The sequence below is a fragment of the Dromaius novaehollandiae genome, chromosome 24 (genome assembly GCF_036370855.1).
Source record: "Dromaius novaehollandiae isolate bDroNov1 chromosome 24, bDroNov1.hap1, whole genome shotgun sequence".
NCBI classification, from domain to species: domain Eukaryota; kingdom Metazoa; phylum Chordata; class Aves; order Casuariiformes; family Dromaiidae; genus Dromaius; species Dromaius novaehollandiae.
Genome location: NC_088121.1, coordinates 8,316,847 through 8,333,868, shown reverse-complemented (window position 1 = coordinate 8,333,868; position 17,022 = coordinate 8,316,847). Strand labels below are relative to the sequence as shown.

The following is a 17,022-nucleotide window of genomic DNA, read 5'->3' as shown; positions in this document are numbered from 1 at the left end:
TGGCACTGAGGAGGGGTCTGCAGGTGCCCGTTGGAGATGGAGAGGAGCCCATGTGGGTGGCAGGGCACTGCGCTGTGCCCTGTCCTCGTGCTGTGAGAAGTCAAGGGAAAGCAATTGGGAAATAACGCCATAAATTGGGAAATAACGCCATCAAAACTTCCATGCACTGGTTTTAGAGGGATAAAAGAGTCGGGTGGAAGTGCCCTTCAGAAACCCTCTTTTAGCAAGTCCCAGCCTTTGCCCCCAACCCTGAAACCGCTCCCCTTCCCACACTTCCCAGCTTCTCCAGCATCTGGAATAACCGAAGTGGCTTGAAGGCGAGTTCAGGTATTGCTGGAAGCGAAGCAGGTGGCTGTGCACGGGGATCTTTGCCGTCCGTGGAGCAGCGGGCCCCAGGACCGTAACACCTGCGGCAGCGCTCGGTCCCTCCTGGGCTTGGCGACCCAGCGCTCCCGTACGTGCTCTTTGTGGATGCACTTATCCAGCCCGTACGTGCTCTTTGTGGATGCACTTATCCAGCCATCCCCAGCTTTGCAGCTCCAGATTTGCACCGGCCCGTGGGAGCAGAGCTTGACCCACGGACCTCCTCACTCCCGTCCTGCGGAAGAAGGGGTTGTTCGAGGAAGTGTCTCGTGAAAGTTGCCGGAGTGAAGCAGAACAGGTCTGCCGGGCTCTGTTTCCCCGGTGCCTCTGTCAGTCACTCTCACCTCCTGCTTTTCCATGGGTCAAGCTCTCTTCCCGAGGACTGGGAGGGGCTGGGAAGACCAGCCGCTTGGAAGGGCCCTCATCCAGGAAAGCTCCCTTTCTACTTTTATGTTTCCTTTAGGATTAAAGCCATTCTCCTCGGGCTCTAAACATGGAATGTTTGTCAAGTTTATGAGGGCTTTTAGAGAGGCTTTTAGAGCGTCCACCCTATCCCTTCTTTTATAGGGCTGAGATAAGATTATCTTTGTTTTAACACCAATTAAAGCAAGAAGGGTTTATAGGATTAGGGGTTTTCCATCAGTGCAACTTTGATGTCACCACTTGCTTGCTCAGTTTGTTTCTTCCCTACGTTAAAAGGTTGGGAGCCTTTTCCCGTAATGGGTAGCATACCACCCTCAGGAGACAGAGCTCTCCCAGGCAGAAGCTTGGGAAAACATTTAAACAAGACCAAACAAAGTAACAAAATGTGAAAGTCCTAAATTCTTCTGGAGACCGGTTGGAGGAAGATGGCTCACCATCTAAACAAGCACCCTTTAAGAATGCAACACTGCAATGTTTGTATTTGTTTTAAAAAGGGCATGCTTTTTGCCCTGAAAACATTTTTTTAAATATCAAAATAAAACAAATTACTGTATTGTAAGGAAGCAAAAGCAAAAAATAAAAAACGCCTACAGTTCTGCAGTCAGAGGCTGGAAAACACATCAGTCCATCCTCTGCACTAGAAGAAAGTGAGAGGCTGAATAAGTAGAACGTGACATTTGATGTATCTGCTAGCACGTAGCTGTACAAAAATAACTTCATGGTTCGGCACCTCGTCTGGTGTAGGCTGGCTTTGCTCCATGAAAATTGCCCAAGGGCTCCATGGGGCAGTGCCGTTTTCCAGCACCCCAAGCTCTGGGTCTTTATGTGCATTCCAAGCTGCTGAGACAAAGTTTAGGGGTAAAATTTGTGCAGGTGCTGGCAGTACTCTGAATTTCCCAGTGCGCCGGGATAGGGAATGCTCCTAGACCAGCAGTGCCCCCCAGCATCTCCGGCGTGGTGGATTTATGCCAGGAGAGCACCAGAGACTTCTCCTAAAAGGTTTGGGGCTCAGGTGGCCCTGTTGTACAGGGAAGGTGTTTCCCCTTGGGCATCAACTGAACCGCTCTAGCAGGAGAAGGCTTGTTCCTCAGTCCGTGCCTTGTATAACCTGAGGATGCTGGGAGCACCCCGTCCATCTGTGCTAAGGCAGGGACAGAAAGCTTTTCATTCCTTTGCAAAAGCTTCTACAAAAGGTCAAGGAGGCAGCCCGTGGGCTTAACCGGCCTCGCTGAGCAGGTAAGAAATTCCAAGCATGTTTCTCCCTGACAGGCGAATCCCACCGCTGCTGATGGATGGGCCGCCGCGAGCAGGTCGGCAAGGGGGTTTGCAGGTGTTCGTGCCCACAGGTGCTGCGGTCCAGGCAGATGCTTGAACTCCTGAGCCTCGCTGGCAGGGAGATGACCTCGCGAACCCTGCGGAGGCCACGAATTCGGGCTGCTGGAGGGATTCGCTGCCAAGCGCCTGGCACGAGGCCTCGCTCGGGCGAGACCGTGGCCGTGCTGCCGGTGCCCGGGCACAGGAGGGGAGCTGAGGGGGTTCAGACGGGGGGATCCTGCCTTAAGGTTGTCCTGTGCAGCGTGCAGGCAGGCGATGTGCTGCTCTTGCAGGGAAGCGGCGGATTGCAGATGCTCTGGCGTTGTCCCAGGCTCTGCTGCAGACTTGGCCTGTGCTGACCAGCATCCCTTTGTCCCAGTGTCCAAAGGGCTGCGTTCCTGGAGAGACGCTGCAAAGGGAGTTGTGTCTGAAGGCACCCCGGGTTGAAGCTGGGAGGCAGGTGGGGGGGGTTCGGGGGCATTTTTGGGGAGCAGCAGAGCAGAGGATGTGCGTTTTGGGTTCTTGGCCCCTCTGACTGTGAGGTGGAAGCAGCTGTACCCGTGTGCTGGGGAGCTGATGTGACTCAGCTGGGTGTCTTCAAGGTACCGCATGCTGCTGCAGTGAGCAGAATGGGAAACTACCTAAAACCTGCTAGCAGTCAGCTTCTATTTCTGTGTTGTTGAGATTCGCTGGGTTAAACAGGTACCTTTGCATTGTGACTTCTTCCTTTATTGACAACTCTTTAATCCACATCACAGAAGTCGGCTGAGCTCCGCGTTCCTCTCCGGTTAATCTCATTTAACCCTGTTTTCCTTTCCGTATTTATATCCTCTGCTCTCCAAATGCCGTCAGTGTCGTTGGCAGTGACAGCACCTGGCAATGGGATTAATTGCTTATCTCGAGTATGAGGTAGCAGTGTAGGCTGCTAATTAAATTTATCAGGAAGGAAGTTGCAGGAAATGTGCTCTGCATGGAAGAAGGCTGTCCCAGGAAGGACAGGGCGCAGAGAGCTGGCACCTAGCAGCCCAAGGTCCCGTCTCTTTCGGCAGCCAAGTCCAAGTGGCCTGGGTGCTACCAACTGCCCCCCATCCATAGCTCTCCAAGGCAGGATTGAGTCCTTCCCTCTATAGCGGTGTGTGGCCAAGCTGGAGAGATCATGTCAGACGTACGCGGATCCAAGGAGAAGAGGCAGCATTGCACTTTTGGGTTGTCCAGAGGCCTCTGGCAGTGCCTGTCACTGAAGAGACGAGACCCCAAGGTGTGAGGGCTTGGGGACAGTAGCAAACACAGAAATGGGCAGTGGTAAAATGGTGAGCAGCCTGGGGAGGTGAAGAGTAAGGCTTTTTACCCCCCTCATCTTGTAACACGAGGAGGAGGGCACAGTTAGTGAAAGGCAAAAGGGTTAAATTCAGAGCTGTTGGAGTCAATATTCTTCTGCCCAGGACATCATATACATCCCTCCGTGCCCCCAGGATTAGCAGAAACCTGGAAGTGCTGGTGGAAGGGACCTTCAGGGTCTCTAGTCCAACCTCCCTTTTTCAGTGGGACCGTCACCAACATTAGATCAGGGCAGCCATGGCTTTTAGCCCAGTCTTGCAGACCCCCAAGGAAGGAGATCGCCCACCTTGCTGTGACATGTCCCAGGGCTACCCCACCGCTTGGGAAAGGAGCTTTTCTTTACATCCAACCTGAACTTGTGGTCGTTGTCCCTTATTGTGCTGTCTGGCATCGCTGTGTCTGGCTCCGTCTCCCTCGTGGCTGCCCCCAAGTAGCTGCAGCTGAAATTAGACCCCCTTCACCCTGGCTAACCCAGCCCAGATGCCTCCACCTCTCCTTGCATGCCCCGTGCCCCGGGCCTGACCGTCTTGGTGACCCTTCACTGGCCTCTCCAGTTTCTCCATATCCCTCTTGAACTGGGCGACCAGCGGTACCCCAGCAGCAGCATCCTCAGTGCCTTGCAGGGGAAAATCACCCTCCTCGATGCAGTGGCCATGCTCCTGACACAGCCCAGGGCCAAGTTTGCCTAATTCTTGATGAGGGCAAACCGTTGGCGCCCGTTCAGCGCAGTGCCTGCAGAGTCGGGGAGGACGGTCCCGTGGTTGGTGGGCTCAGAAACCCGACACTAGCGTAGGATTTGTTGGGTAATTAGGATATCGGTGTTAAAAGAGCGGATGCTAATGAACTGGGAGGAGTTTGAGGAGAGAGAGGAACCTGCTGCTGGGCGCTGGCGAACGGGCTCTGCACTCACGGCTCCTCCAAGAGCTGCTCTGATGCAGCTCCAGAAGTGTATCGGGTAGGGCCCAATGAAATAGGGCTCCGCAGAAGCGAGCAGCAGAGCTTGCAGCAGGTTTGGGCCACCCCCCAAACCACCCCCTGGGTCAGCCTTCAGCGGATGGAGAACTGGGAACGCACTGGGAGAGGGTGCAAAAAATCGCCGTGCAGCACCCGGGAGGGCAGAAGGCAGGACGTGGTGGAAGCAGCCACTTCCCGGCCTCTGTGCCCTGGGCACGTCATCCCTTCGGGGCCCCGTGCGGCAGGGGCTGCTGACAAGGTCAGGCTTCAGAGCCTGCCTGCCTGTCCCCTGCATCAGGCCCTGCAAAGAGAAGGAAGGCAGCTGGGAGATAAGACCAGGGATTTAAGACTCTCCGTAGGTCCTAACTGACAAAGCCGGGGCTGCCTGTTTTCCATCAGCCGTTAAAAAAGCCTTGCTTGAGTGGAGTAGGGCTGCCAGGAGAAACAAAGCCAGGCAAACAGAGCTGAGGAGGACCCTTCATCAGAGCCATTATCGTGGATTTAAGGTGCCGTTTTGGAGACTTTTATTGCAGGAGGGAGCTGTTTGCTCTGAGTTGTTTGCAGAAGTGGTCCGGGGTGGGCTCCGAAGGCCAGGGCAGTTGTCAGTGCACAGGAGCCTGTTCGGAGCCGGTGTTGCTGCTCAGCTCACGCTGCGTTAATTAAAAAGGAGGCTAGAGAGAGGCAGCGGGATGGGTTCCTCATGGCACCTCCGCTCCACGTTGCGTCCCTGTGCCCTGGGGCTCCATGGCAAGGTGATGCCTGGGGACAGGGTGGATCATCCCAGGGGACAGCCACCGGCCACCTTTCCTGGAGGGCAGACCATGCTGCGGACTGGGAATGAAGCTCGCTCCAGCCACCGAATCAAGGGCTGCCCAACATCTCCAGCTGGGACACCAGGTACCAGCAGCATCCTTTGCACAGCAGCTTTGATGGGAGCAGCCCCTCGCTCAGCTCAGTGCACTGCCGGGGTCAATCCTGCTCAGCCCGGGCCACGTGCGGCCAGCCCGGTCTGCAGATCCCCCTGCTCTGCTCTCTGTGCCAAGCAAAACCGGAGGAATGCCTTTGCTTTTTTTGTCCCTTGGGGCCAGCCACCACATCTCAGCAGCACGAGTATCTTCCTGAAGTATCCAAATCTTGATGCAGAAGAAGCCTGGTAGGAAAGCTGTTATTTTTAAAATAAGCCTTGGGAAGGTGGAGGAAGCCTGTATCTCCAAACATCTTGGATCAAATGACCCTATATTTCGCCTTGAATGTCAGACTAGAGCAATTATGTGTTTTGGTCTTACCGTGTTTGAAAAATTGGTATTAGTAGGGGAACCCTGTTATCATTTTAACTACAGAGCCACCATCACCTCTCCGTAACAGAGAACTGCTCAGCTGTCACCTCTCCCAACAGCTTCACACCCTCTGTGATGGGTTTGTACCGAAAGACCAGCCGGGAGCAGGGTCAGAAAATGAGTCAAAAGCCTGGGGGATAAGGGACAGCAAGGATGGGAAGATGCAGGAGTGTAAAATGAGGGAAAGGCTAGTTTTTCAGCAGATCCCATTACTTTAGGAGACAGAGGGACTTTGCAAGCAAGACAGCTGACGGTCTTTCTCTGGAGGCCTTTTCTCTCGTTGGGAGCTCAAAATAATTTTGAGGGAAGGGAGATGAAAACTGAAAAAAAACTTTTTTTGGATGAAAAAAATAGCTACTTCCCAGTAATAGCACTTGTTTACGGCAGCCCCAAGTGCATGTTTTTCCCAGGCTGTTTTTCTGAACTGCCTCATTCCCGGACGCCTTGGCAGCGAGTCGGAGTAGAAGTTTGTTTAACTTGTTTCAGTGCAGAAACCACCTGCCGCCCCCAGGCTCTACACGCTGCGCGGGAACCTAAGTCGCAACCAGGCGTAAGCACGGAGAGTCCTGCCCACGAATGCTTGCACTCAAGTTTTTTACCCTGGCATTGATCCTTTGCCCTGGAAAGGACTTTCCAGTGTTCAGAGCTTTGCAGTGGTGTCTAAGCTACCTAAGCACCATGATGGCATGATGGGAAACAGCATCAGCAAGAGGAACCTACGGTGTAAGGAGGAGCATCCATGGGCACCTAGATGAATATGATGCATTTAGGAAGAGTCAGCACTGCTTTGCAAGGTCAGTCCTGCCTCCAGCGGGAGGGCAGGTCCCTCACCAAAGGCTCTAGAAGAAAGCAAGCAGCCCGAATCCCACGGCGGAGAATTGCAAAAGGACCTCATGAGTCTGAGTGACCAGGGAACGAGAAGGCGATTGGAATTCAATGTACGCAAAGTGATGTAAATGGGGGAAAACAACCCAAACTTCACAAACACACACACAGAGTGACAGGCTGATCACCTTCTCTCAAGAGTGAGACCCTGGGGCTATGGTAGGTGGTCCTGTTAGCTCAGTGGTGGTTCGAAAAGAGTTTGGATGTTACTAATTATGAGAAAGGAGCAAAGAACAGAATAGAGAATCCTATTATGCAACTTGTATGACAGAGGTTTATGCAATCCTGGGGGCCGTGGAGAAGGTGGATGAGGATTGACTGTTCATTGCCAGTGCAAATGTTAGATAGCATCAAATGAAATGGCAGCTGGCAGCTTCAACACAAAGGGCAGTAGCTGATCACGCAGCATGCGATTGCTCTGCGGAGCTCCCTGCTGCAGGGTACCATGGATGCAAAAAGTTTGCATGGAATAAAAAAAGTGACTGGATAGCTTATCAGAAGAAGCGTCCCTCAAAGGGATGTTACGTGCAAAAAGCCTGCCGCCTTCTTGGAAAGTTCCTGAACTAAATTGTTGGAGGCTGGGAAAGTATTCTGGGAAATGTGTGTGCCCCGTTCGTAGGCTGATGCTTGGGCTGCTGCTGTTGGAGGGAGGATTCTGGTGACTGTGGACTTTGGGCGGACTCGGTACAGCCACTTGGATCTTCTTATGCAATCGTGGCTAAAAATCCTCTTTAAAATCCTAAAATTTACTAACTGGAAGCTGCTCTGTGCTAGGGTTTGGGGGGAAAGGCGCCTGCGTGGGAACCCCATCTCTGCAGCCAGAGCGAGCAGCAGCGCCTGCCTTCTTGGGGGCCTTCAACCCAGCTGCTCTTTCTCCACTCTGTTTATTTCAAATTGTCAGGTTTTGGCTTTGGACGTTGCAAAGCCCCAAATGGTGCTTTCCGGCGGCTCCGCGAGGCTCCAGGCGGCCCCCGCCAGCCCTCCTTCCCCTGCCGCACTCTTTCCTCGCCGCGCGGGCTGGGGCTCTCCTCTCACCGCTCCTTTTGGTTTCCTTCCAGGCTGCCCATCAGGGACGTTCAAGGCCAGCCAAGGGGACGAAGGATGCGTTCACTGCCCCATCAACAGCCGGACGACCTCGGAAGGGGCCACTAACTGCGTGTGCCGGAACGGATATTACCGGGCAGATGCTGATCCTGTCGACATGCCGTGCACCAGTATGTGGGCTCTGAGCAACTGGGGAGGGGGTGCACAGGGCTGGCAGAGGAGACACAAGTCAGCCAAAGCTCTGTGGGATGCCCTAACAACCCACCCCCTCTATTTCAGAGGGCTTTCGGAGGCTAATCCTAGCCGGTGGGCCAAGAGCGCCTCTTCCAGACTGGCCTTGCAGGCACAGGCTCCTCCTTACCCTTCGCTAGTCTGTGCTTGCAAGCGTTGCAAATGCAAACAGGACAGAAATTTGGGCTCCTCTGTGCTGTTCTAGGCCCTGGGGTGACTTCACCCGGGGGCTGGGCCAGGATGCCAGCCCTGCACCCAGGGGTTTAGTGCAGAGAGCAGGAATCAGAAACGCTGTAAAAATAGCGATGAACTTTGTCAGAGGAGCCACGTGAGCAAATGAGCAGGGGCTGGCCTGGGTAAGGCAGGCAGGGCTTATTCCCACCCTTGCGTCTGACCTGCTCGGCTTGCTCCAGATGTCCTTGACACCAAGCACCCGGGCTCAGCACGTGCATCCCGCAGAGCCGAGTCTTGTCTGGGGCAAGGGAAGAGGAGGAGGCACGGGACAGATGACTGGTCCCATCCAGCACCAGCCCTGCCCGAGAGCTGGTGCTGGCCTAAAAGAGCTGCTGGGGGGTAGCTGGCTTCACACCCCGTGCTGGGACCGAGGAGGAGGGTGACATTAAATCAGTTTTCTGTGCCCTACTGTGGCATAGACAAAGGCAGTACACCACGGAGTAGCCTTGCCAGATGCCAGTCTCTCTTTTCCCGTCTAAAACTGGGGGCACTGGTAAGCACAGGTCTGTGATGGGCAGGTCTCGGGCTCACACCTCTTCCTCTCTCCCCTTTGTAGCCATCCCGTCTGCCCCCCAGGCTGTGATCTCCAGCGTGAACGAAACCTCCCTGATGCTGGAGTGGACCCCGCCGCGGGACTCCGGGGGCCGGGAGGATCTGGTGTACAACATCATCTGCAAGAGCTGCGGCTCCGGCCGCGGGGCCTGCACGCGCTGCGGGGACAACGTGCAGTTCGCCCCGCGCCAGCTGGGCCTGACGGAGCCGCGCATCTACATAAGCGACCTGCTCGCCCACACGCAGTACACCTTCGAGATCCAGGCTGTCAACGGAGTCACCGACCAGAGCCCCTTCTCCCCGCAGTTCGCCTCTGTTAATATCACCACCAACCAAGCTGGTAAGAGACGTATCTGCCACCGCATCTCTCCGGGCTGGGACGCCAGGGAGGGCAAGTAGGGGGCTGAGATTGATCCCCTGGCCAAGAGGGGTTGGGTGAAACTGTGTGGGGTGAGTGGGGTTTTCACGGGAGAGAAGATGGGGTGGGATGTGGCGTAGTGTGTGTCTTGCACGATGGTGTTTCCAAGGTTGTTGCCAGCAAGCGCACACCCCAAAGATACTTCTAATCCAGCTCCACTGGCTGCTGGTGCTATTGAAGACACAGCAGCAGCTCTCAGCATTGCTGGCAGCCATGCTGCAGGCCCTATTATGGCTCTTGGTTCCTGAGGAGCAAACAAAATTAGCATGAGCATCTTGACACAAGCTGCACTCTCCGCCCTGACTGCAGAAAAATCATGGCTTATTGCCCAAAAGCTAGAGCTGATCTTCGGCACAGAAGAAGGCTGCACAGAAGAAGAGCTGGGACTCAAATAAACGGGAAGATTATTTGGAAAGCCGTTCCAGGCAGATCATGTGCCATCTCACTGCAAAGTCATCTCCAGTGCTCATGGGCTCTTGGTGAGGAAGACCAAGCAGCAGAGCTGGAAGGGTTTCACTCAGAGTCCCCAGCTACAGCGCTGGCCCGGGGAGTGTGTACGCTTCCCCTGTGCAGCGGTGGCTTTGCTGGGGAAGGGACATGTCAGGGTCGCTGGTAGTGCAGCGTCCTGGGAGATTCACAAGCAGGCACCAGCTAGCAGCTGTGGTGGTGGCAGAATGCCCTGACAACCTGCTAATCAGGGAAGGGTCCATCCTGCTTCCCCTGGGTCCAGCTTGAAGCCATCTGGAACTGGAGTGCGTATTTGGGCTGAGTCTTTGCTTAATCCGATTGCACAGTGGAAGCACACCAATATGGTGTGAGCATGTGCGGGAACAGGTGGGTTTCTGCGCTCTGCCTGAATGCGTGCGATCCGCACGTGGCAAGTGTGAACGTGCTCCAGGCTGCCCCAGACACTACATGATCTTCAGGACTATCCTGGGCAGCAGCAGACTACTGCATTTCCATGGAACGGCTTGGAGCGCATGAGACATGGTTTGGGCTGGCTGCAGGAGGACAGATGGCATTTGCTCTAATGCAAAGTGACAGCAATATAGACAGGCAATACCTGGTTGGGCATGGAGAGTGCCAAGACAGAGGTAACCTCCAAAAGTGTTGTGCTGACACAGGAACTGCTAGAGTGACCACCGGTCTTACGTTAACTCAGCAGTCATGGGGCTACAGTGTTTTTAATATGGTATCAAGAAGCCTAAAGGCGGATTTAGCATAGCATTGAACCGTGGTTTGATTAGGAGCAGGAGCATGTCCACACGTGACACTGGGAGGGAAACTGGTCTGGCAGGGTGGGTTGGTGCAGCTTCCTCTACGGAACGGCCTGTGGCCGGTGGAGACGGTGTGCTGTGGTGCTGCTGCCTCGCAGGTGTCTCCGTACCCCCCCAGCGTTGTTCCCGCATGATGGATAAGTTATTCAACATTCGGATTTCACACGTGGCAGCTCTGTAGTGTCGTCGTTACCTTAATGCGCTGCGCGTGTCTGCTTCCACCTCGGTGGCAAAGCGAGAGCTGAAGTTGCAGATGGATTTTTTTTTTCCAGTCCCCTGGATCCTCCCCCTTGTGTTTTCCTTCTGTGACACTCCTTTATTATCAGGGCTCACACTTCTCAGCCTGTGTGATGTCTCTCTTAATGTATCTATTCATTAGCACTAAACAGTAACTGTCTGCTTGCTAATTCCTCTGTAATTAGAGGCTCTGAATTCTTCTGCTTACACTCAGCACCGCCTGGCAGCCTTGATGTAGATCATTAGCAGTTGGTAACAGAAGCTGCAGATACAAAGATAGAGCTGGGACGAGGAGAATGGAGGGTTTTGTAGTAAAAGGAGAGCGGCCAGGGGGAGGGGAGGCGATGAGGGGGGATCGATGGTCACAGCCCCCCTCGGCGCGGCCGTGGTCGGCGGATCTGCTTTTGCAAGGGGAGGCTCTGGGTCGAGCCTCCAGCTCAGTCGCAGATCTCCTTGCTGGCGGTCTGCTGGACTTTGGGGGCTCTCCCAGCCCAGGGGGTGGGAGGACCTGCCGGAGAGCCGGGGCCGGACTTCTGTGCCTCTTGCATCCGTGTGGCGGGAGCTCAGGGCTGGAAGCTGAGCGGGCGCGTGGTGCTGGGCGCATGTCAGGCTGGGGCAGGCACATAAAGAAGGGCTGTCTCCACCGAGGCACCAGCTGACGTAAGGCTTGGAGGAGACGGGAAGCCATAAAAGATGGAGTTGAGGGGCGTGCGCAGACAGCAAATGGCAAGCTGGCATCTGCACATGAATGAGAAGGTTGTGCATTGAAAGCCAGCATTAGAAAGCAAAGCAAAATTGCCCTGGTTCACCCAGGTATAAAGTGGCCACCGTTAGGGCATGGCTGCAACTGCTGTGTTTGGTGCTTTCTAGAGCGAGGAGAGATGCCATGTCACCAGCAAGTGACATCTGTAACCTTCAGTTATCCAAAATTCTTCAGCACCCCAGGAAAATGCTGCTGTGAGAGTGGGAAAATCATCCCCGTAGAGCAACCAAAGGGCAGGCACTGAGCGTGGCCAGAGGAATGGCACTTGCAGGTGGGCATGGTGGTATGGTGACAGTGGTCCCAAAAGGGAAGCTTTAGGTCAAGGAAGGTGACCTACAGTTCACTTTCCTGTTCTTCCAAAGGCAGCGACAGTCATTGCTGTTGTATCGCTCTCCAGTGATTAATTACTGCTGTCATTTAAAATGTGCAACTTGGATTTCACTAATATTCGCTTTACATCCTTAGAAGTTATTTTGCTGTTGCCTTGTGGTAGTGGGACATTTCTTCTCATGTAGATACAGACCGTGAATTGGTTCTCTCAAAGAAAAATAAGAGGTAATTAGACCGAGCTGAATCACCCTTGCTTGGTATTAGGTGGCTTTGCAAGAACGTGGCTCTTTCTGTAGCTCTTTTCAGACACTTTCATATTCTTCACCATCATTTTTTTTGAATGATATACTGTACCCAGCAGCAGTTCCCCTGCAAACAAACCACTTTCCTTTCTCCAGTCACTGTTCCCTTTTACACATCCAGAGATCGCGCTACCTCGCTCAGCCGTGCGGGGAGCTCATACCCTGGTGGTTTCTATGACAACGTCGTGGTCCCTTCAGACACTGTTTTGCTAGATGCTGTCTCCCATTCATCAAGTAAGACCTACATTTTGGTTTCGAGACCCAAACATAACCTCGTAATTGTTTTCATGGGCTTAGCCATCAAGCTGTGCTCGTTGCTCTGTGGAGCTGTTATGGTTCCCAGCGCTGCCATTTTGGACTCTTTATGAACATTTTGCCAGGATTGATTTTACATCATCTTGCGGATCTCTGATAATTATAACGGGAGGCACTGAGTCAAGGGCATGTGCTACCTGCCTTCTGCTGGATACGGTACAAGTCCCTGCTTAGTGCCAGCCTTCTTACAACAGCCTTGTTTAAAACTGAATTCACGTATTACAGATGATACCGATGCTGAGCAGAGTGCTTCACACTGACTTAAATCTGTGCAATTGGCTTAATTCCTGAGTTCATGAAAAAAATCTGGACAGTTTGACAAGAGCTGGTGGAATGGGCCACCAGGGTCTTTCATTCAGCCTCCCGCTTGCAGCAGGACTATCACCAACGGTTGGTCAGGGCAGGCAAGGCTTTTTCTAGCCAGTTCTTGGAAACCCCCAAGGACAGAGATCCCCCACCTCTCCGATAACTTGTCCTAGGACTGCATCACCTCTCTGGGGAAGATGCTTTTCCTAATTTCCAGCCTGTATCTGTGGCCACTGCCCCGTTGATAAGCCATCTACGCTGGCTGAGAAGAGTTAGTTTCCACCCACTTTTAACTGTCCTCCAAGTATGCAGAGACAAATCCAAGGCCTCCCAGTGATCGGAGAACGAAAACATCCAGCTTTTTTGGAATGCATCCCTTTTGTTAGGGACTCTTATGTCACACAGGAAAAGAAGGAAGGATTAACTCCAGTGTCAGAGGCTCTTGGCTGCAAACAGAGCCCAAAAGAGCTATAAACAGACTCTGGAGAAGCCAAGGCAGCATGACTGCCAGTTAGTGTGTCACTAGATACACATTCCTGATAAACCCATCAGAAGCAGCATCCACAGAAGCAGAGTTTAGTGGCATATCCTTCCTCTCTCTCTGTGCATCCAAATAACCTGTTCTGATTCGTCTGTGTTATTATTCTGGGTGATGTTTTGTGGTAGTATCTTTCGACAGAGGTCCTTTGGCTGGGGAGATGTGCAGCACATGCTTTTGCCGTGGGTTCGTGCCAAGGAGAGCCAAATGTCACGAGGGTATGAACTTTTGCTTCAAAGGGTATTTCACTGCCCAAATGCTCGTATCACAAGCAGGCACTGTCTTCTGGACAGGGCTGTCCTCACAAGACTCAGAGGTGCCTGTGAACTCAAGGACAGCTGGCAGTGTCAGTGGTCAAAAGCAAGCATGGGGGCCATTGCTCTGCACTGCTGTCTGTCTTGAGTGGCCTGTGCTTGGACTGAGTCCAGTCTGGTGCTTGTGCAAAGCCTGGTGAGTTCAGCCATCAGGAATGGAGCAAAGGTGAGGTGGCTCTTCATCCGGGGAGCTGCATGGCACCAGAGAGGATTTTTCCTCCAACCTCAACAAAAAAAAACACTCGCCCTTGTAGCCATGGCCCATGAGCTTCACCAGCAAATGCAACAGCTCCCTGCTGCATTTTTCTTCCCCCCTTTCCTTGATGCAAGCAGCAAGTTGACCTGCTTGTCTGGGGACACTGCCTAGACAGGAATGTCCCTCCAAGAGCAAGCCATGCCCTCAGCAATGTATCAGGACAGCACTATCTATACCACAGCCCTGCAGGCTGCTATTTGGGCTCTCCCACTACTCTTCAGTGTTGCACCCTCTTCTCTTTCCTCCCCCATCCCACATTCACCCTGGTTGCCTCCTGCACAGGGCCATCGCCGCTAAAACCTGCTGCTGCTCGACATTTGCTGCCCTCCTCTCGCTTTATGACCCAGCCTGTCACCCTCGCTGCATCCTCCCGACTGGCTGCGGAGATTTGCGGTGGCCTGCGGTGAGCACCGGGGAGGGACCCTGTCCTGCTGGGATACCTTCTCCTCTGCCCACGGGAGACATCCCAGAGCCAGGGCCCCCAGATGGTGAGAGCCGGCCAGCTGCCGGCTCTTCAGGAGTTGGGGGGATGTTGGCAAAGCAGGGAACGAGCTGCATTGCTAGAGCTTTCCTAGCAGATGCTCTGCTCCTCCCACTACCAGCTCTGCGGGCTCCTCCACCTGCTGACTCCCAGGCTTCCCAGTTGCATAAATTACTCCATGAGTTTCAGGATCATTTTTCCTACACCCGCCTGGGGCTTCAGAGACCTGCTCCAGAGCACCTGGAGATGACTTTGGGCAGAAAACAAAAGCCTGTCCGTGATGGATGGGGTGGGAAGTCCCCTCTGGTGAACCAGTGCCTCCCCTCTCCCAGCACCGTGCTGCTGCGCGCGAGTCCTGGGAGCTGACAGAGTGGCTCAGCAGCTCACCTTTTGCTTACGTGTTTGGAAGGGGTGATTTATCTTTCCCGTTGTACTTGGCAAACACAGTCTGGGCTGCTAATTGGCTTCCCTGCGCACGAGGCTGTGAGTGCCAGCGCTCGGGCAGGTGGACATGCCAGAGGCAGGTACGTGGGGCTCCAGACCCACAGCAGGCTGGACCCGGGGACATGTGCCGCTCACAAGCAGTTCAGGGTCACAGTGCTCAAATAGCTGAGCGTGCACTTGGGGGTGATGCTGGTCAGTGGTGCTTTTACGTGGACCATAATGCATGGCTGGATGAAACCAGGTTGATGCTGCTGGCTGGCTGGTGGCCCCTCGGTCCATCTCAGAGTCCCCATGGTGCAGTGGTCCCCTATATCCCCCAGCTCAGTCCGTGTTCATCACTGCCGCTGGTACGTGTGCAGGAGGCTGCTGCATTGGTAGGGCTGGGCAGGAAATGTTCTTTCCCGAAGAAAAGAGCTGAGATTTCCAAAATTTCCCCAGCCTGGCAGAGTCTGCCATGAAAGACGGCAAGGGACCAAGCCCAGTCTCAAATTAGCAAGGCTCAGTGGGTCCAAGCGGGTGCCCCGCAGCAGACATCACTCTTCCAAGCTTTTATCAGGAAATATTTCTCCGGTCCAAGTTCTGTATGTTCAAAATTTCGAAATCAGTATGTTTCTAGGAACAGTTTTGGTTGCAATTAACTGGCGTTTTCTGGGGAAATACTGTTTTATTGAAAATGTGGGGGGCAAGCTGGAGGGACGGAGGGCTGGCTCCTGCCAGCTCTCCTGCTTTCTGCCAGCGCTGTCCTGGTGCCACTTGGTTTGGAACAGGCAGGGTTTCAATTCGGAGAGCGGGCCAGGAGGTGGGATGACCTTGGCGCCGAACGGCCCCGTACCCGCTCCAGCGGGCTGCATCGCTGGATGCCGGGATGCTCCGGAGTGCCGGTGGCGCGTCTCCTCCCGGCGCTGCGAACAAAGTCCTGCCCTCTCCGTGGGCAGGGTGGCAGCAGGCGAACGAAGGCTGCAAAGTCAGTTAAACAAAGAGCCTAAAGACAGCCAAAAGCTTTCATCTGCCTGAGCCAAGTTACGGGGCTTGTGGCATTAGGAGCTGCTGTAAAGGCTGTAATCTACACCAAAGGCTGCGTTGATTCAAGTGGGGCCAGAGCCAGGACCCAGCTTTGGACTCCGCTACTGCGTTTTTAAGATTTTCCGGCATTTGTAGTTACCAACTGGAGAGGCTGGAGAACTGGCCTCGTGGGAAGTTTTCCAGACACTCAACACACACAAACAACACGGGTGTAAGTCTGATAGTGCCACCTTGCCAGCCATAGGCCAGGACTCTATGAAATAAAACTCTCCCAAGCTGTAAAATGCCAGCCTTTTGTAGCGCTGCAATTCCAGTGGATTTCCCAACCCTGTGGCTTTTTGTGCTGTAAGGTGAATGTTGTTTTTTAAATAGCCCTAGTGCTGTCATCTCTGTGACTTTCCATCACTTTCCCCAATTTCTGCTGGAGATAATTGATTTCAAAAATAGCTGGCTCCTGAACATGCAATCGCAGGGGAAGGAGAGTGGCAGAGAGGTGGGGTGAGAGAACCGCGAACGCAGAAGTGCTGGGGGACGGGCCCTGGAGGTCTCGGGTCCAGCCTCCCACACAGCCAGATCAGAAAAAGCTTCCCTTCCTCGTCGGAGTATTCCTCATCGTGCTTTCAGTGTTCCTGTTGGAGGAAAACATCCCAAATTGAAATCTGTTCTCTGCCTGAAGGCAAAGAGTCCCTGCCCTTTGGAGCATCCTGAAGCACGTTACCTTCTCTCTCCTCTCTTGGAGCTGCTTTGAAGCCAGTAGGGTTGGTGTTGAGAGAGGCCCCCAAGCACCCACTAACGACAGCAGCTACAAGGTACACAGCACATTTTAGTGTGGATCTGTAGAGTGGCACCGTGAAGGTCTGTGGCACAGCCTCCAGGTGGTCCAGCCAGAGGAATTTAAGACACAATGAAGAGAAAGTGGACCCTCAAGAAACAAAATCCACGTGCTGTCCAGGAGGGCTCAGGGGAGTACTCAGAAAAGGCAGCGTGGAAACCTGAGCTGATGAAATGGCCGAGAGTCTGTGGCTTTGCCTGGAGAAGAGGAACATGGAGAAGGTTTTAAACCAAAGAGGTCAGTTTTAAACTGGACAGCTAGGTTCATGGGAGTCTGGGAGCATGAAGCACTGGGGCCTTGAGATCAGCAATGGGACCTGAACATGGGGCAGCTGGACCATTGCACGGTGATGGTAAGAAGCCAGTCACCTTCTGGGAGCCGTGTGGGTCTGGAGCATCTCAGGGCAAGGAGTGAGGACCTGTTTGGATTAGAGGTCCCTGGGGTGAGCACTGGGGCAAGGCACTTGGGACTGCAGGGGAGCACAAAGCAATTTGTCCTGGCTTTTCACTCC

General features: G+C 53.8%; 1 protein-coding gene across 4 annotated transcripts in view; it reads left to right on the top strand.

Moving 5' to 3' along the window:
• EPHB2 (EPH receptor B2) overlaps positions 1-17,022 on the top strand; it is a 129,867-nt gene that overhangs the window by 69,228 nt on the left and 43,617 nt on the right. For all 4 annotated transcript variants that reach the window (XM_064497064.1, XM_064497063.1, XM_064497066.1 and 1 more), the window contains exons 4-5: positions 7,673-7,828; positions 8,680-9,015. In XM_064497064.1, coding sequence (XP_064353134.1) covers positions 7,673-7,828; positions 8,680-9,015 — 492 coding nt within the window. The remainder of the gene's footprint in view (positions 1-7,672; positions 7,829-8,679; positions 9,016-17,022) is intronic.